Raw genomic sequence first — 24,626 nt, forward strand, 5'->3', positions numbered from 1 at the left:
TGGGAGACCCACTCCCCAATAATGGGAATAATGTTTTTAATATGCTGTACTGCATGACTCTTGTAAGGGGCATTAAAATCGTCTTGTTAAGCTACTGCGACCTCCACCACTTTTCCAAGGGGCATTAAAATTGTCCTTTTATTCCACTGCGACCTCCACCATTCTTCAAAGGGCCATTAAAACCATCTTGTTAAGCTACTGCGACCTCCACCATTCTTCCAAGGGGCATTAAAACCGTCTTGTTAAGCTACTGCGACCTCCACGTCTCTTCCAAGGGGCATTAAAAGCATCTTATTAAACCACTCTGAACTCCACAGCTCTTCCAAGGGGCATTGAAATGTTGTTTTTAATTAACTCTAACCTCCATGACTCTTCCAACGGGCATTGCATTTCCTCCTAATTTTAGTTAGTGTTCGCCTATGCATTTAAAAGCAAAAGCTAAGGGAGACCCACTCCCCAATAATGGGTAGAATGTTTTTAGTATGCTGTAATCCACGTCTGTTTCAAGGGGCATTGCAGTTCCTCATAATTTTTGGAAAGCCTTCCATTCACTGCTTAGGCCAACAGTGTACAGGAGACCCAGTTGCTATAAATGGAAAAAACGGATTAGTCAAGGCCCTCTGACCTCCATGTCACTTCCAAGGGGCATTGGAGTGCCTCGAAAATTTTAGTAGGCATTGCACTCACTGTATGCCCTATATCTGTATCTGTGTAGCCGAACCGCTCCTTTTGGTACAGAAACATATCCTACAAGACATGTGTGGTTTACTGGCCCGATATTGATGTGAATGGTCCCTGTTCCTCCTGCTCTCTCTCCTTTGCCACCACCTCGTCCATCATTCATCACCTGAAGCTTTGTTTTAACGAGAGTCATAGAACTGGGATAGTAGCAGGAAAACATCCAGCAATCCTCGGAGGAGGTAGGATATGCGCCAAAACGCTGACCACCTCAGGCCTAGCCGCTAATGTGGCACCCCAGGGGTCTGGTTACCACAGTAATAGAAATATTACGTCTGAGAGCAAGTGGGAGGTTTCTCTGGTCAGGGCCCTTAAGCATGCAACACTTCCTGCCCAGACCTGGGAGGGGAGGAATCTGCCCTTATAAACTGGGTCTGGGGTGGGATTAGACAGTCAGAGCCTGGAAACAGTTCCAGACACATGGAGAGTTACAGCTAGGAGCTCTGTAGGAGCCAGGAGTTGAAGACCAGGGGCTGGAGCTGAGCAGAGCTCGCCCTGGCAGAAGAATCCAAGTACCGGACACCGGAGTCCGAGGCTGTGGGGACGTATATTCACCCAGCAGCAGAAACCAGCCGGCAGGGGATTCCAGCTCCTCTGGCCATAGAAGCCCGGAGGCTCAGTCACAAGGAAGGGACCAGCACCGCCATCGAGGAGCGGAGGCTATTAGAAGGCCCCAAGTCACCAGCCATACGGGTAAGCACCACACGGTATACTCAGGGACGTGGGCTACTTCCACTCGCTTAAAGCAAGGTAGCCAGGAAGAGTGCAGATAGACGGGGAGGCCTACAACTCCACCTGGCCAGGGGAACTCCTGCTTGCTCGCAGACTGACCAGGCCCCTTATGCTAGCCAGTACTCCCGGGAGGGTCTGCCTTAATATCATCAGTAAAGACCCTGAACTGCACTGCAAAGACTCTGAGTCGTTCCTGCTTTCTCACCGCCTACAGCACTACTAGTACTGGGACGCCCGTGCACCATCACTCCCATCTTCCACATTCCCTGCCCTGAGGCCATACTCTTCCCGTGGGGAGTTATCCCATCCTTTGCTGCGCACACCACGCCAGCCTCAGCGGTCTGCCTCGCAGCGGTGGTACACCCTGACCGCAATCCAAGGGTGGCGTAGTCGGACAATTAACCTAAAACCCATAAAAGACTGCCACTGGTTGACCACCCTGAGCCACGGGACCGGGTCGCCGCCACTGAGACTACAACCCCCAGAGACCCAGCTCAGGGTATCCCACACGTGTGCACACTCGGCACAGGGGGCGCGTCAACTTTGGCGTAGTCGGCAGGATTTCGTGCCCGCAACCACCGGGTACTGCACGCCTTCAAAAGACTGTCATACCTGCCGTGGTGACGGTTCCCGCCATCTTCAGCCGTTTTCCCGCCATCCGGAGCAGTTTCCCGCCATCTTCAGTCGTCTCCCGCCATCTTCAGAAGTTTCCCGCCATCGGACGCCATCTTCAGGACGCCGCGCGGGAAGAAGAGGGGCGTGGACGCCGAAAGCGCGCGAGACCCGAAGCTCCGCCCCACGCACCGACGCTGCGCAAGGTCCTGGAAGGGAGAGAGAGCGATGCGGACGTCACCAGGACGCGACGCAAGGTCCTCGTCCGGAGCAGCACCAGCGGAGTCGCGGCCTACGGAGAAGAAGCAACAGAAGGTAGGCCACACTTAACTAGGGGGAGGAAGATGACGAACACGGAGGGACCCTCTACCACCAGCGCGGCCGCTGCCGCAGTAATGCCATTTACAATGCCTTACATCCCCGGAGCGGCCTGGCTGCCCCAATACTCAGGGGAGTCGCATACCCTAAGCGACTTTAAAGAGAGACTGTATAGCCTATTTAAGGTATACCCCCTGACGGAGGGCCAGAAAGTGAGCATATTGGTGGGCCAGCTAACCGGCGCAGCCCAACGTGAAGTAAAGTCCTGGTCAGTCAGGGACAAGGAGACCGTGAAGGAGATCTTAGCCCGTCTGAGGGACACCTTTGATACCCGCACCTCAGCAGAGATCAAAATGAAATTCTATGGGTGCAAGCAGCGGGCCCAAGACAGTATAAGAGACTATGCTTTGAATTTGCAAGAGGCCCTGGGAGCCATTAAACAGGCAGACCCTGACAGTGTGCGGAATGCTGATGAACTGTTGACTGAGCAATTCATTGAGGGTCTGCTGTCCAATGCCCACCGAACCCAGTTACGGGCAATGGCCTTGCAGAACCCTGGTTTAGACTTTGCAAAGTTCAAAGACAGGGCCATCCGGGTGCTCCGAGAACAGGCACCGGGTAGCACTGTAACCCACCGGTGTCCTGCTATTACCTATCACCAGGAGGCGGCGCCCTTGTCTGCAGAGTCTGTGGGAGCTGGTGCGCAGGCTTTCGACAATAACCCGGCTACAGACCTGCACCATCAGGTCCAAGAGCTAACTAAAAGCGTAGCCGCGCTAACCAGAACTGTGCAGTCTTTACAGGTCTCTCCTCCAGGAAAGATCCAGCTGGCATCCGGACCAGAGGACGTCCCATGGCGCCGACAGAGGAGGATCCCGCCGTCCAGAGGAAGGCCCAGTGACAGATACAACGAGGACGGACAGCCCATCTGCCGCCGCTGCAATCAACCCGGACATATGGCAAGGTACTGTAATTTAAACGGGCACAACCTGGAGTAGAAGGCCAACCCCCAGGCTTAAGATCATCAGGCCCATCGAACTGACATGATAAATACGTAGGGGGACGTCCGGTCTGGCCTGTGGTACTGGATAGCATTCCTATGAGTGCCCTACTAGACACTGGGTCACAGGTGACTACCATCCCGTACGTGCTCTTTAAGCGGTACTGGAATGACTCGGACATAACCCGCTACCCAGATGACGACCTGAGTATCATCGCCAGCAATGGTCAGCTCGTGCCGCAGGTGGGGTTCAAAGAGGTGACCATTAAGGTCGGTAAGGTCGAAATGGCGGCACAAGGACTGATTATTGTGGACATTGACCGTCATGAGAGTCACCCTAAAATAACCTTGGGAACTAACGTGATTGAAAATTGTCTTGCAGAGGTGATTCTCATTTTACAGCAGGTTGCCAAGAACGCCAGTTCCAGCCAGCAGCGTGTCCTCCAAAAAGAAGTTCGGGCACTGATGAAACGGCAACAGGTGGAATTATCTGGTGGTGAGATTGGTAGCGTGAGAATGTGTGACCTGTTCCCTATTGCCATGCCCCCGAAAAGTGAGATGATGATATGGTGCCGGGCAGCTATTGGTCTAAGAGGTAGAGACTACCAAGCAATGGTAGAGCCCGTCTACTCAGACAGTAGGCCCACCATTTTGACAGCATGGGGAGGGGTCGATGTACGCCATGGGAGGGTACCTGTCCGCATCGTAAATATCGGGGAGAGAGAAGTACACCTGCCCCTGTATGCCACGCTAGCCAATTGTTCACCATAAGCCAAAATTCTGTAAAGGCCGTAGAACCCTTGCCTCCATCTCAACCAGAGGAAGGTAACGGCTCTAAGAAATAAATGGAGGACTGGTGTCAGCAACTGCATTTGGGTACTGACTCCACTCCCTCACACCAAAAACAGGGAGTCTACCGGGTGGTTCAGGAGTACGAAAGAGTCTTTAGTAAACACCCGCTAGACTTCGGGCGAGTAAAGGGGGTAGAACATCACATCCCCACAGGAGACCATCCACTCATAAAGGAAAGATACCGACCTGTACCCCCTACACACTATCAGCATGCAAAGGGGATGTTGCGGGACATGAAGGAGGCTGGGGTAATCAGGGACAGCTGTAGCCCCTGGGCAGCTCCACTAGTTCTAGTGAAAAAGAAGGACAACACAATGAGAATGTGTGTAGACTACAGAAAGGTCAACCATATCACACACAAAGATGCGTACCCGTTACCTGGAATAGAAGAATATTTAGCTGCATTAAAATCTGCTAACTTCTTCTCCACTTTGGATCTTACTAGCGGGTACTGGCAGGTTCCTGTAGCAGAGGCAGACAAGGAGAAGACCGCATTCAGCACCCCGATGGGTCTCAGCGAATTCAACTGTATGCCGTTCGGACTCTGCAACGCACCAGGAACCTTCCAGCGGTTGATGGAATGCTGTCTGGGACACCGGAATTTCGAGACGGTCCTGTTATACCTGGACGATGTCATAGTTTATTCCAAAACCTACGAGGACCATCTGAAACACCTGGTAGAAGTGTTTGACGCCCTGGCAAGCTACGGCCTAAAGGTGAAACCCTCCAAGTGTCACCTCCTGAAACCAAAGGTGCAGTACCTGGGACTCGTGGTGAGTGCTGACGGAGTGGCTCCCGACCCCGATAAGATCACCGTGATTAAAGACTGGCCAAGACCCTCCAGCATAAAGGAAGTGCGGCAGTTCCTCGGGTTGGTAGGCTACTACCGAAGATTCATTCCCGGTTTCACCAAAATGGCAGCCCCTATGCAGGACCTCCTGATAGGTCAATCCAGGAAGGCCAAAAACCAGAAGCCGCCCTTCAGGTGGGAACAGCTGGAAGATGAGTCCTTCCGCCAGCTGAAGATGGCCCTCACGGGGGATGAAATCCTGGCGTACCCTGACTACAGCCAGCCCTTTATCCTCCACACGGACGCGAGCAACATCTGGCTAGGAGCCGTACTGTCCCAGATCCAGCAGGGGAAAGAACGGGTAATCGCTTACGCCAGCCGAAAACTACGGCCCACAGAGAGAAACCCTGAGAATGATAGCTCATTCAAGCTAGAGTTCCTGGCAGTGGTGTGGGCAGTGACCGAACGTTTCAAGCATTACCTTGCCTCTTCCAAGTTCACCGTTTACACGGATAACAACCCGTTGACACACCTGGACACTGCAAAACTTGGTGCCCTGGAGCAGAGATGGATGGCCCGCCTGTCCAACTATGAATTCACCATCAAATACCGGGTGGGACGCTCAAATACAAACGCGGATGCCCTGTCCAGAATGCCAAACTTACCGTATGTAGGGGAAGATCCAGAAGATCTGGAAGAAGTCGAACTCCCTGCGTTCCACCGTCATGGGATTACCCTGTATTCCCACCGTGTAAGGGACAGGCGCTCTGCTACGTTCAATCCCTTACCCCACTACAGCTGGGCGGAGACACAAGACAGTGATCCTGCAGTCCGTCTGGTGAAGGAAATGCTGACACAGGCTGATGCCCGTCTTGACCCAGACGCTCCGGAGGAGACTAAGCAACTGTGGAAGGAGAAAAGTAAGCTGTTTCTCTACAAGGAGAAGCTGTGCCGGAGAATGGTCAACTCCCGAACACATGAGCTGACCTGGCAGGTAGTGGTCCCAAGACGAGATGCGGCTATGGTTCTGGAGGCATACCACGACGGAGCAGGACACTTCGGATGGAAGAAGCTAGAGTTCCTGTTGCGTGAACGGTTCTACTGGGTAGGCATGAGAGGAGCCATCGAGAGATGGTGCAGAGACTGTGGCCAGGGCAACCTAAGAAGAAAGGACCTTGCCAGTCAGAAGACTCCCCTGCAGTCCATCATCACCAGGCAGCCACTGGAACTGGTAGCCCTGTACCATGTGAAACTGGCTCCAAGCAAATCTGGGTACGTCTACGCCCTCACCATCGTAGATCACTACTCCCGGTTCCTGGTGGTAGTCCCTGTCAAAGACTTAACGGCTCAAACAGCAGCCAGAGCCTTCCAGCTGCACTTCTGCCGTCCACACGGGTATCCGGAGCAAGTGGTGGCGACCCAAGGACCAGCCTTCGAAGCGGAGGTCTTCCAGGAGTTCTGCAACCTGTATGGCTGCAGGAAGATAAGAACAACGCCCTATCACCCTCAGACCAATGGACTATGTGAGAAAATGAACCAGGTGGTGATAGACTTGCTGAAAACATTGCCCCTGGAAAAACTGCCTGATCTGATGGACTTGTATAATCACATCCCCGTAGGTTCCACCAACTGTACCCCGGCTTACCTAATGAGAGCAAGACCTGGTAAGCTGCCTATTGACCTGGATATGGGAGTCCTGACACCTGAGGACACCTCGCCAGAGGCAGACTGGGATACAGAACAGCAGCAGCAGTATCGGAAAGTACAGGAGAGCGTCGAGCGAAGTCTGTATCAAGCAAGAGAAGGCTTATAACCAGCATGCTCCCGCTGTTCCCCTGGTACCTGGAGAGCAGGTCTTGAAGAGAAAGAGGCGGCTCCACAAGTTGGACGACCAGTGGGAGAAGGACCCGTACACCGTACTGCCCTCAAGCCATGAGAACCCAAAAGTCTGTGTAATCAGTAAGGATGGAGGAGAGACCACAGCCGTTGGCTCCAGAGACCACCTGAAAAAGTGTCCCGAGCAGCTGCAAAACCCTGACGAAGATCAAGAGAACCCTTAACCTGCAGAGGAAAGGGAAGAAATGATCAGTACCGTACTCGGAGACTTTCCCCGGTCCTGGACACAAATCAACAACTCTATCGTGGTACCCGTCCTCACCTTTCTCCAGCCAGCCCCTCAAGGGCCTACAGAAGGACAGGGAGTGTCAGAAGAGCAGCCGGCCCAGGAGGCAGAAGAATCCATACCAGCAGACCAGGAGAATGAACCCTCTGCTAGTAGTGAGCCTGCCGTGCCCCTAGTAAGCCAAAGAGTACGCAGAAAGCTGCCAGGCCTACCCGCAACACCTTCTACATCCTGTAGTGCAGCACCAGATAGTGGGTTACGTAGGTCCACCAGGAGCACTAGAGGACAGATGCCCGCTCGCTGGAGAGTCTAATGCCAAGTATATGTTTACCTGTACATACGTAAATGCTGAAAAAGGTTTATGTTTTTGTTGCTTGTTCATTGATTATGTTTCTCTAGTTACCCTGCAGGTTTATTTGGACTGACAGGTTATGGACGCTGAGTAACCGGAACTACGTTGTAGATAGTTGCATCTTGGTGCCTCTTGCGAAGATGGCCGCGGAAGAGAAAACCTGTCTGGCGTGGCCTCCTTGTGGCCCAAAGTAGCTAGCTTCAGCCTTGCAGTCACGCCCAGGGCCAACGCCTGGGGTTTGCTTTGGACAGGTCCCCTACTCTGTTCCAAGACTTCACCTTGTTGGGTGACATGGACACCCAGTCACGGACACGCCGTGACCTTTAAAGACTAAAGCTTCTTGTATATATATTGTTGTATTATTGTTTATACCCTGTATTTGTGTTTTCTTAAAAATGTGTTTAGTCCCGGAGTACTAAAATTTACTAGGGGGGAATGTGGCACCCCAGGGGTCTGGTTACCACAGTAATAGAAATATTACGTCTGAGAGCAAGTGGGAGGTTTCTCTGGTCAGAGCCCTTAAGCATGCAACACTTCCTGCCCAGACCTGGGAGGGGAGGAATCTGCCCTTATAAACTGGGTCTGGGGCGGGATTAGACAGTCAGAGCCTGGAGACAGTTCCAGACACAGGGAGAGTTACAGCTAGGAGCTCTGTAGGAGCCAGGAGTTGAAGACCAGGGGCTGGAGCTGAGCAGAGCTCGCCCTGGCAGAAGAATCCAAGTACCGGACACCGGAGTCCGAGGCTGTGGGGACGTATATTCACCCAGCAGCAGAAACCAGCCGGCAGGGGATTCCAGGTCCTCTGGCCATAGAAGCCCGGAGGCTCAGTCACAAGGAAGGGACCAGCACCGCCATCGAGGAGCGGAGGCTATCAGAAGGCCCTAAGTCACCAGCCATACGGGTAAGCACCACACGGTATACTCAGGGACGTGGGCTACTTCCACTCGCTTAAAGCAAGGTAGCCAGGAAGAGTGCAGATAGACGGGGAGGCCTACAACTCCACCTGGCCAGGGGAACTCCTGCTTGCTCGCAGACTGACCAGGCCCCTTATGCTAGCCAGTACTCCCGGGAGGGTCTGCCTTAATATCATCAGTAAAGACCCTGAACTGCACTGCAAAGACTCTGAGTCGTTCCTGCTTTCTCACCGCCTACAGCACTACTAGTACTGGGACGCCCGTGCACCATCACTCCCATCTTCCACATTCCCTGCCCTGAGGCCATACTCTTCCCGTGGGGAGTTATCCCATCCTTTGCTGCGCACACCACGCCAGCCTCAGCGGTCTGCCTCGCAGCGGCGGTACACCCTGACCGCAATCCACGGGTGGCGTAGTCGGACAATTAACCTAAAACCCATAAAAGACTGAAACTGGTTTGACCACCCTGAGCCACGGGACCGGGTCGCCGCCACGGAGACTACAACCCCCAGAGACCCAGCTCCGGGTATCCCACACGTGTGCACACTCGGCCCAGGGGGCGGGTCACTACTACATACATGCGCTTGTATTCCAAGGAACAGAAAGCTAAGAAGATGGATGGCCTCATGATCATGAATAATTTACTCGTTGTGTAGGAGGCCGACCACTGCTGCTGTCTACCTTCTGAACTTTGTGTTGAAGCCTGATTGACCCAGGACCCACAATCCTCTATGTCTGGAGGACGTGTTGCATCCCAGTGTCCAACTGTGTCCCAGCTTCCACAATATTAACCCAGTGTGAAGGCGTCAGTGAGATGGACCATCCCTGGCCACATTCACTTGTCCACGTGTTTGCGGTTAGGCTGTCCTTCCCACTAAATGCACTGGGGAGGGCACAGGCAATGTTTTGGTATGCGCGCTTGTGTATAAGGCGCACCGGGACAAGTAGGGGCGGCTGGGGACCGTTTATGGACACCCGGCAGCCCCCTGGCAGCTGGGGACCAAGCGTGGACACCCGGCCGCCGGGCGGCTTGGGACTGAGTATGGATACCAGGCCGCCGACGCAGCCATGACGTGGTGGCCAGATTCCGCCTCCACATGCCTAAAATGCCCAATTTCAAGTGCACGCAAGCAAGCAGTATGGTATTGCAGCCTGGGGTTGGGTGGGTGGCAGGCTGCATACTTGTATTGCAAGGAATGGGGGAGGTACAATTGAACACTGCCCTGGGACAAGGACTTGAACGGGGATAGTTGCAAGTCGGCAACGACAGGTGCAGGGCGGGAGGCATCTTCGCATGTGCCATCAACAGGGGGTTGGCATGCACACTACAGCGGAATAGGCTCTCCTTCCCACTAAATGCACTGGGGAGGGCACAGGTAATGTTTCGGTATGCACGCTTGTGTATAAGGTGCACCGGGAAAAATAGGGGCGGCTGGGGACCGAGTGTGGACAACCGGCCGCCGGGCGGCTGGGGACTGAGTATGGATACCAAGCCGCCGATGCAGCCATGACATGGTGGCCGGCGTCTGCCTCCACAAGCCTAAAAGGCCTCATTTCAAGTGCAAGCAAGCTAGCAGTATGGTGTGGCAGCCTGGGGGTGGATGGGTGGAAGGTTGCACACTTACGCTTGCATTCCAAGAAAACAAAGCAGATGCTAACTTCTATCATCATCATCATGCTCCTCACCTTGGAACTCTCAACTCCCCTGATGGAGAAGCCGGGGCCCACCGGAGGAGTCTCTGGTTGTCTGGTGGGCTTGTCCAATGCTGCCCTAAAGCAGGCCAGGCTAAGAAAAGTGTGGGGAAGGTTCCCGGGACAAATATTGGCGGCTGGGGACTGAGTATGGAGACCTCGCCGCCGATGCAGCCATGAGGTAGTGGCCAGCTTCGGCCTCCTCCAAACTAAAAGGCCCAATTTCAAGTGCCAGCTAGCAGTATGGTATTGCAGCCTGGGGGTGGGTGGGTGGTTGGCTGCATATTTGCGCTTGCATTGCAAGGAATGGGGGAGGTACAATTGAACACTGCCCTGGGACAAGGACTTGCACAGGAATAGTTGCAAGTCTGCATCTTCTGATACGGAAAGGATCACTTCCGATGGGCACACTTTTAGGCAGTGACCTGGGTGTCAGAGATGCTTCCAGGGGTCTTCCCCATGCCTTTTCAGCACTGTATGCATGTGTCACACAGCACATGGCCAGATAAGGTTGTAAAATGTTAAAATGACATTTCTCGGTGAATGCATTTGTGACGGTTAAAAGCAATACAAAAGTGCAAAAATGCATAAAAAATGCTACTTGTGAACATAGTCCAAGGTGTGGAGGAGTATTAATGCTTTTGGTTATTTATTTTACCTTATACACAAGTCTTTACCCTGGAAAGGATGTTCCTTAACATATTTCACAAGAAAACAGTTTCAGTTTCGTTTTTGAACGTTTTATTGTGAGCCTGTAAAAGTGGCTTAATACCTCTGACCACGTTGTTGACAGCAGTGACCTGGGGGTCAGAAATGCTTCCTGGGGCGATGCCCATGCTGTCCCCATGTCTTTTGAGCACTGTCACTATCGTTTTGGGCACTTTTTAGGCTTTCTACAGACTGTCGGGGGTGCCGCCGCAAAAATGCTCGGGTCTCCCATAGACTAACATTGGGCTCGGTGCTCGGGTCGAGCACCCGAGTATCACGGCGAGCTCGGCCCGAGCTTCGAGCACCCGAGCATTTTAGTGCTTGCTCAACACTAGCCACTTGGGGTTTTATTTATGGGTATCAGAGTACAGGGGGCTGAATATAAATGTTCATCACAATTTCCAAATTTCAATTTGTTTAAAATAATTAGAAAACCATGTATCATTACCTTTACACTTCACAAATACTTGGTACAGCACATAAAATTCCAATAAAACCCCTTTAAATTTGTGGGTGTAAAGTTAAAAAATGTAGAAAACTTTACTGGGTATGAATACTTTTCAAGGCACTGTATTTTCCAACCTAAATAACCCAATCTTTATTGAGTTCTTTTTGCCAAAGATTTCACATAAATGCTGATGATCCAGTGAGAAAGAATGCAAAACCATTGGAGAGAGTATAATGGTAAGAACGCTTCTTTTTTTCTCGAAAACTGAGAGAAGGAGAATCTTTGACCCTAAGCATGTAAATGTACGAGAGAAAGACTACAAGGAAAAATTCTAACGCTATGTCAAGCTTTCAGTTTTTGGAAGCACCTCTTAATGGAGCCAAATGTGTCAATTTAATATGAAGAAGCAATGATTGAAAGGATGTGTTTTTTACCAGTCAGAAAATTATTGATCTCTCACCTGTAGACATCATAAGATTTCGTTGGACGATAGTTGATGTCGTTCAGAGCTTCTGGTGCCATGTATGACCAGGTTCCAGCAAACGATGGTGTTGCAGAACTAGTAACCCCAGCAATCTTTGACAATCCAAAATCTGTGATCTTAAGAAAGAAACTACATTTACAAGCTGTATCCTACAGAAAATATTTGGCACTTGAGTTAATAATGATCCCAAAGGAAAAATCTCCACTGATCAAGTGAGACATATCAAAGCAATATGCCATTATTTTTTGATAATAGATATAGAACAGGGAGCATTTTATGTTTTTTTCCTACCACTTCAACATTCTTATTTTCACCTTTGATTTAGCCTTTTGATACCAGGGAGACTAGGGAGTGACACAGAACATAGGCAACGCTTGGACAAAGACATTCCAAAATGTTGGCCAGTCCAACTATTTACAAAAAGGCTTCGAAAGGGAATGTCATAAGGATTCAGTGGGGTCCTACTGAAATTGTAACATATCTTCTTTCTCGTGTCCACCTGGGTCTAGACAACAAGGGTCTACTGCAGAAGTGGAGGGCTGAGTAAAATATAACTTTACTGTTATTGTTTTGTATGATGTCATCCATCTTTTGATATTCTGTATGTTTTGTATTACCTTGTATATATCTTTTCCTATCTCCTAATGTCAGTATATAGTTGAGTTTTTGTCTACGTAACCACCTCCCTTTCCGGCAGAGCACAGGAGGCTTCTCAGATTTGTCAACTAGGATTATGGATAGTCTCTCCTTTTTCCCCAAACCTTGCCAAATTTGGAGTATACAAGAAAAAAAAAAAAAGTAAAGTCCGTTCACCATCGGGGTGTGGTGCAGTCTCAGCCTCGTTCATGAATAAGAAAATAGGAGGAATGATCCAGCGTATCAGGCTATAAACTTGAATAAAGCATAGCTTTTATTGAGCCATTAAAAAATGCTGCTACCACCATAATAAGTCTTAGTGCGCACAAGGATCGCAGCTATCTCGACCTGCGCGTTTCGACTTGCAGTCTTAATCATGGTCTGTCTGGACTGTGGACTAGTGAGCATATAAAGGTGAGGTGTAATTAAAGATAATGGCTATCATGTGCTCACTAGTCTCTGAGGTCAGAATGATTAGCATAGACAAGAGTGAAATAATTACTGACACACATACAGTACAGACCAAAAGTTTGGACACACCTTCTCATTTAAAGATTTTTCTGTATTTTCATGAGTTTGAAAATTGTACATTCACACTGAAGGCATCAAAACTATGAATTACCACATGTGGAATTATATACTTAACAAAAAAGTGTGAAACAACTGAAAATATGTCTTATATTCTAGGTTCTTCAAAGTAGCCACCTTTTGCTTTGATGACTGCTTTGCACACTCTTGGCATTCTCTTGATGAGTTTTAAGAGGTAGTCACCGGAAATGGTTTTCACTTCACAGGTGTGCCCTGTCAGGTTTAATAAGTGGGATTTCTTGCCTTATAAATGGGGTTGGGACCATCAGTTGTGTTGTGCAGAAGTCTCGTGGATACACAGCTGATAGTCCTACTGAATAGACTGTTAGAATTTGTATTATGGCAAGAAAAAAGCAGCTAAGTAAAGAAAAACGAGTGGCCATCATTACTTTAAGAAATGAAGGTCAGTCAGTCTGAAAAATTGGGCAAACTTTGAAAGTGTCCCCAAGTGCAGTTGCAAAAGCCATCAAGCGCTACAAAGAAACTGGCTCACATGAGGACCGCCCCAGGAAAGGAAGACCAAGAGTCACTTCTGCTTCTGGGGATAAGTTTATCCGAGTCACCAGCCTCAGAAATCGCAGGTTAACAGCAGCTCAGATTAGAGACCAGGTCAATGCCACACAGAGTTCTAGCAGCAGACACATCTCTACAACAACTGTTAAGAGGAGACTTTGTGCAGCAGGCCTTCATGGTAAAATAGCTGCTAGGAAACCACTGCTAAGGACAGGCAACAAGCAGAAGAGACTTGTTTGGGCTAAAGAACACAAGGAATGGACATTAGACCAGTGGAAATCTGTGCTTTGGTCTGATGAGTCCAAATTTGAGATCTTTGGTTCCAACCACTGTATCTTTGTGCGACGCTGAAAAGGTGAATGGATGGACTCTACATGCCTGGTTCCCACCGTGAAGCATGGAGGAGGAGGTGTGATGGTGTGGGGGTGCTTTGCTGGTGACACTGTTGGGGATTTATTCAAAATTGAAGGCATTCTGAACCAGCATGGCTACCACAGCATCTTGCAGCGGCATGCTATTCCATCCGGTTTGCGTTTAGTTGGACCATCATTTATTTTTCAACAGGACAATGACTCCAAACACACCTCCAGGCTGTGTAAGGGCTATTTGACCAAGAAGGAGAGTGATGGGGTGCTACGCCAGATGACCTGGCCTCCACAGTCACCAGACCTGAACCCAATCGAGATGGTTTGGGGTGAGCTGGACCTCAGAGTGAAGGCAAAAGGGCCAACAAGTGCTAAGCATCTCTGGGAACTCCTTCAAGAATGTTGGAAGATCATTTCCGGTGACTACCTCTTGAAGCTCATCAAGAGAATGCCAAGAGTGTGCAAAGCAGTCATCAAAGCAAAAGGTGGCTACTTTGAAGAACCTAGAATATAAGACATATTTTCAGTTGTTTCACACTTTTTTGTTAAGTATATAATTCCACATGTGATAATTCATAGTTTTGATGCCTTCAGTGTGAATGTACAATTTTCATAGTCATGAAAATACAGAAAAATCTTTAAATGAGAAGGTGTGTCCAAACTTTTGGTCTGTACTGTATATTATTATCCTCTAAAGGTAATAACATTGACATGTAGAAAAAGTAAAAATATTTGTGATACAAATATAGAATAAATATAAAAACTTGCGATATACCATGTCCAAGCTGTAAACAAAACTGTCATTAATATTGTAGTATTAGATCCTCCCTGAGATCCAATCCGAAGGGCATTCGGGTTTCTAACATAAAAATGCAATATGATTCCCTATTTAGCAGTTTGCGTCTATGGTCTCCTCCCCGAATAGGTCTATACGCTTTTTCTATGCCTTGAAATTTCAGTGCTGAAACTCCCCCTTTATGGAACTTTCGGAAGGGTTTTGACGCTGCTGAAACAACAATCAACCACAATGATTTCAATTTGAGATTTACACATTGTTTTGATTCTAGAGAAATACATTTTTTGGATCTTAAATTAAACGGTGACAAATATCTCAATACAGTAGAAATAGCACCTTATAGAAAAGAGGCTGCTAGTAATAGTATTCTGCAGGCCAATTCTTGCCGCCCGCCGCATATCAAGTGCAATATTCCACATGGGGAATTAATTAGGATGAAACTAAATTGTAGGGATAATACTGCGTTTGATATGGAGGCCAGTGAAGTTTGTGACGGATTGGCAAAAAGAGGTTATCCTGACTGGAATCTGAAAAAAAGCCTACAAAATGGTATCTACCCTAGAACGTAAGGATCTTCTCAAAAATAAGGGGCGAAAAAAAAAGATTTGGGATGTGAAACTTCCAGTGCAACATTCTCTAGAACTTATAGTCCGCAGTATAACAAAGTGCTGTCCATTATAAAGAAATACTTACCAATGTTACACCAGGATCCGGGGCTTAATAAAATTCTTAGCAAGGTATATTCGGTTTGTGGCTAAGAAAGCCCCCACGCTGGGAACCATCCGGTCCCCTAGTCTTTTCCTGAGTGAAGCGCGTAGTCATTCTCAATCTACTACCTGGTTAAACCTATGTGGCTTTTTCTAATGCGGAGCGAGCCGCTGTAAAGCATGTTCACACACAGTGAAAAAGGAGACTTTTACTTCACTACGTAATAATCATATGTAGAAAATACACGACTTTATTAATTGCAGCACGCCCTGGGGGCTATATACCTTGTTGAATGTATTACATGCAAGATCCAATACATTGGTTGTACTACCGGCCCTTTAAAAGTACGGATTAGAAGACACATATCTGATGCGGTTAATCCTTTGGCCACAAATATTTCAGCAGTGTCAAAACCCTTCCGAAAGTTCCATAAAGGGGGAGTTTCAGCACTGAAATTTCAAGGCATAGAAAAAGCGTATAGACCTATTTGGGGGGGGACTGATTAAGACTACACGTCGAAACGCGCCGGCCGAGACAGCTGCGATCCTTGTGCGCACTAAGACTTATTATGGTGGTAGCAGCATTTTTTAATGACTCAATAAAAGCTATGTTTTATTCAAGTTTATAGCCTGATACGCTGGATCATTCCTCCTATTTCCTTGTTAAACTTATTAGGTCTTGTAAGCTCAGGAAAGCCAAACCTTTGAGGTGCATGCTCGGCAATTTTATAGTAGGTTACCAATATCAGTACTTCCAGTTCAGAGGCATTATATTGGGCTAATACATATTTTTCCATGCCAGTAATGCTTTGTAGTTGAGTAATGAGTTTAATTACCTGTACATCTAAGTGCTTGTCCAACAGTACATTGCTGGGTTTCAGGTCTCGATGGATGATTGGTGGGTCAAGGCTGTGAAGGCAGTTCATACCCAGAGCCACCTGGTGAAATATCTGAAACCTCAAGGCCCAGGGGACATCAGGGAATTTGTCAAGGAGAGACAGTAAGGAGCCATTAGGCATGTACTTCATGACCAGACCATGTTCAGGAAGATCATCTTCAGGTTTCCCATACACACCAATAAGTTGAAGCACGTGAGGGTTGCTGCTGGCCTTCTGCATTATGCTTTGTTCCCTTTTTAGATCCCTTATTAGTTTATTCAAGTTGGAGCTGGAAAAAAAGCAAATAGTGCATATAGTAATATCTATTGGAATTGTACAATTATACCTTCATTATGACAGCTGCCCCATCATCCTACCACTGTCGGTAAGTGACTAGTAATGCACCTTATGGCGGCTTTCTAACTCAGCTCAGTAGCTGCGCCAGCCTCCTTCTCCATTACAGCTGATGCAGAGACAAAGAGAGGGGCTGACGTAGCTGGTGACCTGAGCCAAATAGCCTCCCCTTAAGCCAGGGGTGGAGAACCTCAGGCCCACGGGACATTTATGGCCCTTGATGACCTTTTATCCGCCCCCGGGCAGATTCCCGGGGAGCACAATGCTTGGGGCGGCAGCTGTATTTTGCTGACATTAATTTCTTCTTGCTCTGCGAGCTTATGTACCCGCTGTGCACTACTGAGCTCTGAGGCGCATGCAGTGAAAGATTACGTCCTGGCACCAGTGCCAGCGTCAGGACTTTGTGGGGGAGTTAGCACGATTTGTATGGCCCTCGAAGAATGGTATAAATATCCAAATGGCCCCTGGCAGAAAAAAAAGATTCCCCACCGCTGCCTTCAGTAAAGGACCATATGCCGACACATCTATAGATTCTTCTTTATATCGTTCAGTTGGTGTACATAACATGACAGCTTCCTTCCACAGATCATTAGGATTCATCAATACCATTCAAACTCTATTCGAAAATAGCAAAAAAGGCAAGGATAGTTACCAGCCAAAATGTCAAGGAAAATGCACAACGGGATGCAGCAAGCCCCCTGTTGTAAGAAGGAGGTAACACAGGTGCAGAATGCTGATGAACAACCACTCTCAGCCTCTCACTCCATGGAGGGGGTGATTGCATAGCACTAAAACTGCACACAGATGAAGCTGGCAATAGGGCGCAAGTCACACACATGCGTCACCGTGCCTAGCCAGCAACCTGTTACACGCCCCTACTATTCGATTAGGCGGGATTCCCGACACCCTATCTGTGCATCATAGAGGTGCAAACCCCTAATTCACAAGGTCACAATTGATGGGCCTGGCTGCATTTACCATTTAAACTCTACAATATTAAAATTGTAACGCCAAGAAGCAAAAAAGTAAGGAAATGACGAAATCAAAGGATGGACAGAAATATTAAAGGATTAGTCCGAAACCCAAAAGTGAGTTTCAATTAATAAAACTTTAAAAACTACTAACTTTTGTGTTTTAAGTCAAGATAAAACTCCTATCTGCAATGTAACTTATGGCTCCGCTTGTATTACCCACTTCCTATGACAATGCAGTTGTGAATCCTCAGTGCATGATGGGATAGTCAAAGGAATCTTCATCTCAGGACTTACACCAGGTCCCTAATGGGAGGGGGGTCCACCAGCACCTAATACAACTGACTGGCCATCCGAGGACACACGTTCAGCTCAAATGCATCGTGCGGTGGAGACCGGCCAGGTCCCTGCACTGTAATACACCACACTGGCCAATCAGAGGCCGGCAGCTGACATCAGCGTGCAAGTCACTGGCTGTGCATCTAGTGACGTCATGCGCTTCCCGTCGTTTGCATGCTGAAGTCAGCTGCTTCTTTCTGTGGAAGGCGAGAGGCAACGTTTATCTTATGTGTTAAAGAACAGTGTCAGACCCCGCTCCGTCCACTTCTATGGGAGCAGTGGTGTAATGTGTGACCCTGCTCCGTCCACTTCTATGGGAGCAGTGGTGTAATGTGTGACCCCGCTCCGTCCACTTCTATGGGAGCAGTGGTGTAATGTGTGACCCCGCTCCGTCCACTTCTATGGGAGCAGTGGTGTAATGTGTGACCTCGCTCCATCCACTTCTATGGGAGCAGTGGTGTAATGTGTGACCTCGCTCCATCCACTTCTATGGGAGCAGTGGTGTAATGTGTGACCCCGCTCCGTCCACTTCTATGGGAGCAGTGGTGTAATGTGTGACCCCGCTCCATCCACTTCTATGGGAGCAGTGGTGTGATGTGTGACAGTGAAATGCATCATGGATTTGGTTTGAAAAAACAATCACAGGCAGCTGCCGAACCAAGAGCACAGCATGGAAACAACCATTATAAAGGTGTGTGATATTACTCTACAGTACAGAGGAGCTGATAAAATAAAAATTAGGTTGGGGTGTTGGACTAATGATAAAAGAGTGGAAAAAATGTACAAAACATCTGGATTTTTTCAGTATCAAGTATGATCCCAGCAGTTACAGACTCGGCTGCTTTCAATGCGGTTATTAATGGTGGTCTGTGTAATGTTCTGCCGCTTTGCTCCTCTGCCGGCAGCTCCTGTGTAATCACCGATTAATGACGTCTCAGATGTGCTCGATGGGAGACACGTCCGGAGCCGCTGCAGCCAGGGAAGCACGTACAGGCCACACAGGCTGCTCACAGCACCTGCAGCATGCGGCCTGGCGTGTCACGTTGAATAATGGCTCCTGGGACACGTTGGAGAAATGGCCGCACCGCTGGTTCCAGCACCCAATCAATGTAATGCCGAGCTGCCAGCACCTGGAAGGAAGGATAGAGGGGTCCGGCTACCGTATCATGCCACCGCAGACCATAATCCCAGGAGTGGGACCACTGTGATGGTCTCACGTGAAGCCTCTTCATGGCATTACCCATGTGGTTTCCAGACCAATCTCCGTCTATCATGTGCAAGACAAAAGCGGGACTCATCACTGAAGAGGACAGGCCTCCATTAAAGCCTTCACTGCCTTCTTGCTCTGCACCATGACCACCATTGAGAGCGGTGGCGTGAGATCCGTGGATCACCTGTAGCTGGAGGTCTGGCTCGGAGCCCAATCTCGTGCGAATGCCTTCTGAAGGTTTGTATAGACACTGCTTGACCTATCAAGCTCGTGACATGGCAGGCCTGGAGGTCTTTGTATGGAGTTCTCCTCCTCCTGTATTACAACTTACTATTAATGGTGTCATCTGAGGGGTTAAAGCGCCAGGATCAGAATTAAAGGGGTGTTCTCAAATCTGAAAATCATCCCCTATCCAACGGGTAGGAAATAACTTTCCAATCGCTGTGGCCCCCAGCGATCCTGAGAACTGGGGCTCTGAACCCTGACTAAATGGAGCGGTGGTTGACCAGGTGTCCTGCAGCTCCATTAATGTGAGCGGTGGAGATTGCTGAGCGCTGCGCTCTGCTGTGCTCTGCTGCGCTCTGTTGTGCTCTGCTGGTCTCCAGCACTCCCATTAGAGTGAATAGAGCGGCAGTGTGCATGATCGACCTCAGATCCATTTTCCTCCAGCCCTCAGGATCAGAGCGGGTGTCACCCTTTAACCTCTGATTCTGGCCTTTGCAGCCATTTATTTTTGCTGTGCAAGTACAGCACAGTGCAGGAAGGGGTTAAAGAGGACCTGCTGTCACCTCTCCTGACTTGTCTGTTTCCATAAATTCCCCCATGGAAAATTAAATACTGAATATATTTCTTTTTGTAATTCCCTGTTATCATGCGACATAAAGATGGCCCCTGTTGATCGGAGTAATGGTATCAATTTACTAATACATTTCCAGGAGGAATAACAGAGGAACAAAACAAAACTTTTGAAAGAAAAAAAAAAAAAAATGTCCCAGAATTGATATTTGTAGTTTTCCCTTTCAGAAAAGCAGTGTGAACGGTGGCCTGAAGGCACAGTGCAGGAGCGGCACTCCTTTATTTCGACCACGTTCTGCCATGTGTTTTTTCTCATCTCTTCTTCACTCGAAAGTGAAAGTATCTGGTAGCAGCACATTTCTCCTCTTCTTCCTGCAGATGATACAATGGAGTGCTCCACCCTATGGCAGCTGGGAATGTCCTAGATATTGTCCGGCTAGAAACGCGCTTCTCTGCACAGTCTACACAGATGTAGCAGAGCTGAGTAACAATGCAGTAGTGATACCAGGAGACGTCCAATAGCCATTATCACTTCTGAAGGTTAACGGGACAGTCATACGCTTTCTGCTCTGCATGGCGATGCAGGTGTAGCACCCTGAGGATTCGGCTGCTACAGGGGTATTGCACCTCAACCCAGAGGTGTGATATTCCACTCCCGGGTAAGGATGGAGTGTGGAACTGAGCTCGGTTAGCTGCATGCACTACATACATCCCATTTCCGAGGAGCAGACCGACGGTACTCCCACTTAGAAATGTGCAGGTACGACCGAGTCTGTTCCTGGCTGGAGTGGGAGGGGGGTGGAACATCCCATGTAGTGTAGGGGAAGATAGGGGGAGCAGCCTGGGTAAAGTTAGGAGCTCATTGGGTGCAGGTCACCTGAGCTCACACATAGAGGGATATATAAGGTGGGCACCAACTAGAATCAGGGTCAGACGCAGAGAGTGAGATGCAGAGAGGATCAGCTGCAGAGAACAAGTTAGGAGAGGAGAGAAGAAAGACCAAGACCCAGAGTGAGAGAGGAGAAAAGAGAAAGACCCAGAGCACAGAAGAGAAGGGACCCAAGAACCCAAATCAGAGCACCGGGTGAGGAGTCAGCATCAGGGTACCGGAACCCAAGCTGGTGGGGGTAAAAACAATCCCCAGCCAGAGACCGGAGACCGTGGGCAGCGTCTGCCACGGTCACCCATCACATCCACCCCGAAGGCACACCACATGAAGGGTCAGGGAACCCAGGGCCAAGGGTGTCCCAACAGAAGGCCCGAGGGAGCTGGACCTAGGTGGATCACTGGTGGGGACGGCTGAAGAAAGGACAAAGGGAGAGCTCAGGGCCACGCTCCGGACTTGTTTGGGGGTTGGCTGGATCCAGGACCTGGTGGACGCAGCACGGCTCGGGTGGTCACTAGCAGCTGGAGTGACCAGTACAACATCTGCAGTAAGTAAACACCCTTAACTGCACAACCCGACTCTGTCTTCACTGCCGTCTGCACTACACCACCACAACCCCCATCCTCTGCGCCTGTCCCCTCTGAGGCTATACCCCTCCCGTTGGGGGTTATCTCACCAAGCTGCGCACCCACCATCAGCCTCAGCGGACCCTGCTGCAGCGGCGGCCACAGTGACCGCATCACAACGGGTGGCGTAGTCGACACAAAAGAACTTTAGCAACATCTGTAGAACTGCCACATCACACTGAGCTTGACGCCCTGGGCACGGGACCGGGTCACAGCCGCTCGGAGACTACAACCCCCCCATCTGATCCGGTGCCGGGTATTCCCCTCAAAAAAGGAATATGTCCCAGGGGGCGCGTCAACTTTGGCGTAGTCGGCAGGATTACGTGCCCACAACACCCGGGTACTGCGTGCCTGAAGAAAAGTGCAAGTTTACCTCAGAAAGAAGTCTCCCGCTGGTTCCGGAGGGTCCCCGCCATCGGACCCCATCACCAGTCGTTTCCCGCCGATTGTCCGCCATTTCCAGCTTGTTCCCGCCATCTGCAGAGTTTCCCGCCACTGGGAAGCGATTCCCGCCAAAACCGCAGATTTCCCGCCTTGGAAGAGCAGCGGACGCCATTATGGGCGTGCCAAAGGAGGGCAGGAGGCCACCTCCCATCGTGGGCCAGGACAGAAAATGGCGCCAAAAGTGGAAACCGCCCCCACCAACAGAGACTGTGATGCTGGAGGTGTCTGTCAGCGTGAAAGAACTCCCCCTGGAGCTGACAGTCACCGAGTTGCCCCGGGACCGCCCTCGAAGTGGGAGGAGACGAAAGAGAAGAGAAAAGATGGGTGTCGCCTGGAGCAGCAGTCTGGAGCGAGCGCACCCGGAGGCAAGAGGTCTAACGAGGAGTAGCGGAGGAGCTCACCCGGAGATGGAGAGAAAGCAGAACAGCACCGGCCCGCTGGCCAGGAGTCTGCTAGAGACCGAGGAAGGAGGGCAGAGCAGCACCGGCCCGCTGGCCAGGAGCCTGCCGGAAGCAGAGCAGAGCAGCACCGACCCGATGGTCAGGAGCCTGCTAGAGTCCACAACCCCGCTAGGTCTAGCGGAGATCTTAGCGCAGCTCCCCCGAGACCGGGAGTGTGCACAAACTGCCCTGGAGGGCCTCGCAAGGAGGATGGCCCGGGTACAGCGTGAGATACTGGCGGAGTGGAGCCGGGAGATGGCCCAGCAAGCAGAGACCAGTCAACGGAGCACGCTACCCTGGAAGAGGAAGCAGACCGCCTCTGAGGATGGCGCGGGAGGACCCAAGGCCGGAGACGGCGCCGAGGAGGGAGCCGAACGCATGGAGGCAGGTAAAGGGGACGTCTATACCCCAAGCCGTGACACCGCTTACCTGCCCCAGCTCCCCGTCGCAGAGCCTGAAAGTCCCCCTGCTGTGCCCGTAGCCGCCATGTCACCGCTATGGACTAGGCCCCGACCGGAAGCCGCCGCAGCGACCCCTGTGACGTCACGCGCCTCGATCCGGAGCGTGACAAAGCAGGAATTACCACCAGCCTGGTCGCAAGGCCTAGTACCCCCGGGCGCCGCACCACCAACAGCGCCCCCTACCTCCGCGGAGCCTCCGGCCTGGCCGCAAGGCCAGGTAGCCCAGGGCGCCGCCGTCCTAACGGTGCCCTTCACCTTCCAGGTGCCCCAGGCCTGGCCGCAAGGCCTGGGCAACCCGGGCGCCACCACCACCGCGCCCGCGCCCGCAATACCAAGGGTGCCACACCTGGGGGAGGACCTCTTCAGCCAGCTCACATGGCCGGACGGGCGGCCCTTCATCTGGCCCGAAGGATACCATGAGCTGGAGCGGCAACAAAGACTAGGGCCCTTGTGTGAGCCCCTGATCCCGGCTCCGAAGCCCGTGACTCGGGTCTCGCCTCCTTTAGAAGAAGCCCAATTCGTGTGGGACCCCACGGGAGAAGATTTGATGGGGTTCACCGGAGAAACTCGGGCAGTCGCCGCTGAGCGTACTGAGTGTTGTCGTCAGCAGCTAGCAGAGTTTACGAGAGAACGGGAGGAGAGGCGGGTCAGAGAACAACAGGCCCAAATCCGGAGCGCGGAGCAGAAGAGCCGGACTAGGAGGAACCCCCGTGCAGCGCACTGTCCCCGCACCATCGGGACGGTGATAAAGTTCAACCCGCAGCATGGGTGGGGCTTTATTCGGGACCGTAACAACCGCGGTGACGTTTTTGTGACTCGCAGAGACGTCGAGTCCCACCTGCCGGAAGGTCACAAAGGCCGTGACCTCTACGTCGGAGACGAAGTCACTTTCACCCGGCACAAGTGTGCCAAAGGACCTTATGCCCTCCACGTACACCGCTTGACGGAGGAGGAGTTGCGGTACGGGGAGGAGGAGCCAGAGGACCCGGACGGGTCTGAAGCAACACCGTATCACTAAGAAAAAGCAGGAGGGAGCCGTCGTTGAGGACGGGAATAGAGACTGTATATAGTTGCCCGTCGGGGCACAGTGAACCGTTGCTGCTAAAATAGTCCCCGTTGGGACCAGTGAACTGTTTACCCGTTAACCCCTTCATCCTACAGGCTGAGGACTGTGAGCAGCCATTCCCTTCCCTCTACCTGGCCGAGGACTGAGAGCGGCCAACTTCCCCTGTATATAGTTGCGCGTCCTAAAGCGCCCCCTACCGGTTTTATAGAAAACCAGATTTTCTGAGAGACTGTCGCACTTTTCCCGGACACACGGTGCACAGTGTCCGGAGGAGGAACCGGAAACAAGAGACGACGAGAAAGTTTTAGCTACTAAGATATGTTATTTATATAATGTTTTTTATATGTTTTATATGTTTATATGAAAAATTTTGTATGTTTTGGTGTTTTTGTCTTTACAGCCCGAGGACGTGCTGTGATTTACCAGGGGGGAATGTAGCACCCTGAGGATTCGGCTGCTACAGGGGTATTGCACCTCAACCCAGAGGTGTGATATTCCACTCCCGGGTAAGGATGGAGTGTGGAACTGAGCTCGGTTAGCTGCATGCACTACATACATCCCATTTCCGAGGAGCAGACCGACGGTACTCCCACTTAGAAATGTGCAGGTACGACCGAGTCTGTTCCTGGCTGGAGTGGGAGGGGGGTGGAACATCCCATGTAGTGTAGGGGCAGATAGGGGGAGCAGCCTGGGTAAAGTTAGGAGCTCATTGGGTGCAGGTCACCTGAGCTCACACATAGAGGGATATATAAGGTGGGCACCAACTAGAATCAGGGTCAGACGCAGAGA

General features: G+C 50.5%; 1 protein-coding gene across 1 annotated transcript in view; it reads right to left on the reverse strand.

Moving 5' to 3' along the window:
• Nucleotides 1–24,626, reverse strand: part of LOC141154089 (receptor-interacting serine/threonine-protein kinase 3-like) — a 38,477-nt gene that overhangs the window by 12,127 nt on the left and 1,724 nt on the right. The window contains exons 2-3 of the mRNA XM_073639533.1: nucleotides 16,204–16,534; nucleotides 11,739–11,878 (exon numbers count right to left, since the gene is read on the reverse strand). Of these exons, the coding sequence (XP_073495634.1) occupies nucleotides 11,739–11,878; nucleotides 16,204–16,534 (471 nt within the window). The remainder of the gene's footprint in view (nucleotides 1–11,738; nucleotides 11,879–16,203; nucleotides 16,535–24,626) is intronic.

This window comes from Phyllobates terribilis, unplaced genomic scaffold (assembly GCF_046119375.1).
Source record: "Phyllobates terribilis strain yellow unplaced genomic scaffold, ASM4611937v1 Scaffold_7__3_contigs__length_470593459, whole genome shotgun sequence".
Taxonomy (NCBI): domain Eukaryota; kingdom Metazoa; phylum Chordata; class Amphibia; order Anura; family Dendrobatidae; genus Phyllobates; species Phyllobates terribilis.